The sequence below is a fragment of the Egretta garzetta genome, unplaced genomic scaffold (assembly GCF_000687185.1).
Source record: "Egretta garzetta isolate BGI_Z169 unplaced genomic scaffold, ASM68718v1 scaffold207, whole genome shotgun sequence".
In the NCBI taxonomy this organism is placed as follows: domain Eukaryota; kingdom Metazoa; phylum Chordata; class Aves; order Pelecaniformes; family Ardeidae; genus Egretta; species Egretta garzetta.
In genome coordinates this window covers 202,363-202,811 of record NW_009260185.1, presented here as the reverse complement: position 1 = coordinate 202,811, position 449 = coordinate 202,363, and the positions used below count along the sequence as shown (strand labels likewise).

Here is a 449-nt window from a genome sequence, read left to right as displayed (position 1 = left end):
GGGGACGGTGGGGCGGCAGCCAGCCTGGCACGGGGAGCAGCTCCTCAGCCCTCCCCTCTCCCTCGCAGCTCATTTCGGTGCCAAGGAAGCCGGGGACCTGTCGACCCTCTTTGATGTCGGGGGCATTTTAGGTTTGTGACGTACCCGGGCAGAGGGGGTGGATTCAGGGCGATTTGGGGGCAATCCTGGCCTCGATGGAAGTCCCCTCCATGGGAGCGCTTTGCCGGTAACACCGCCCCTTCCCCCAGAGCACCATAGTGAGGTTTATTCCGCATCCGTGGCCCTCAGCGGGCAGCAAACGCCCCTCACTTTTATTTTGCCAGCTGGGTGCCCATCGCAACACCTTTCCTTGGGTCTCGCTTGCTCAGGCTCTCCTTTTTCTTAGATAAATCCCAGAATGGCTTGGGTTGTCAAAGCCCTTGAAGCTCCCCCAGCCCAACCGCTCCCCT

At 61.0% G+C, this 449-nt stretch overlaps 1 protein-coding gene across 1 annotated transcript in view; it reads left to right on the top strand.

The window, feature by feature from the left end:
• Positions 1 to 449, top strand: part of SLC37A2 (solute carrier family 37 member 2) — a gene marked incomplete at its 5' end in the record, with an annotated part of 11,455 nt that overhangs the window by 5,669 nt on the left and 5,337 nt on the right. The window contains 1 exon segment of the mRNA XM_035897483.1: positions 69 to 131. Coding sequence (XP_035753376.1) covers positions 69 to 131 — 63 coding nt within the window.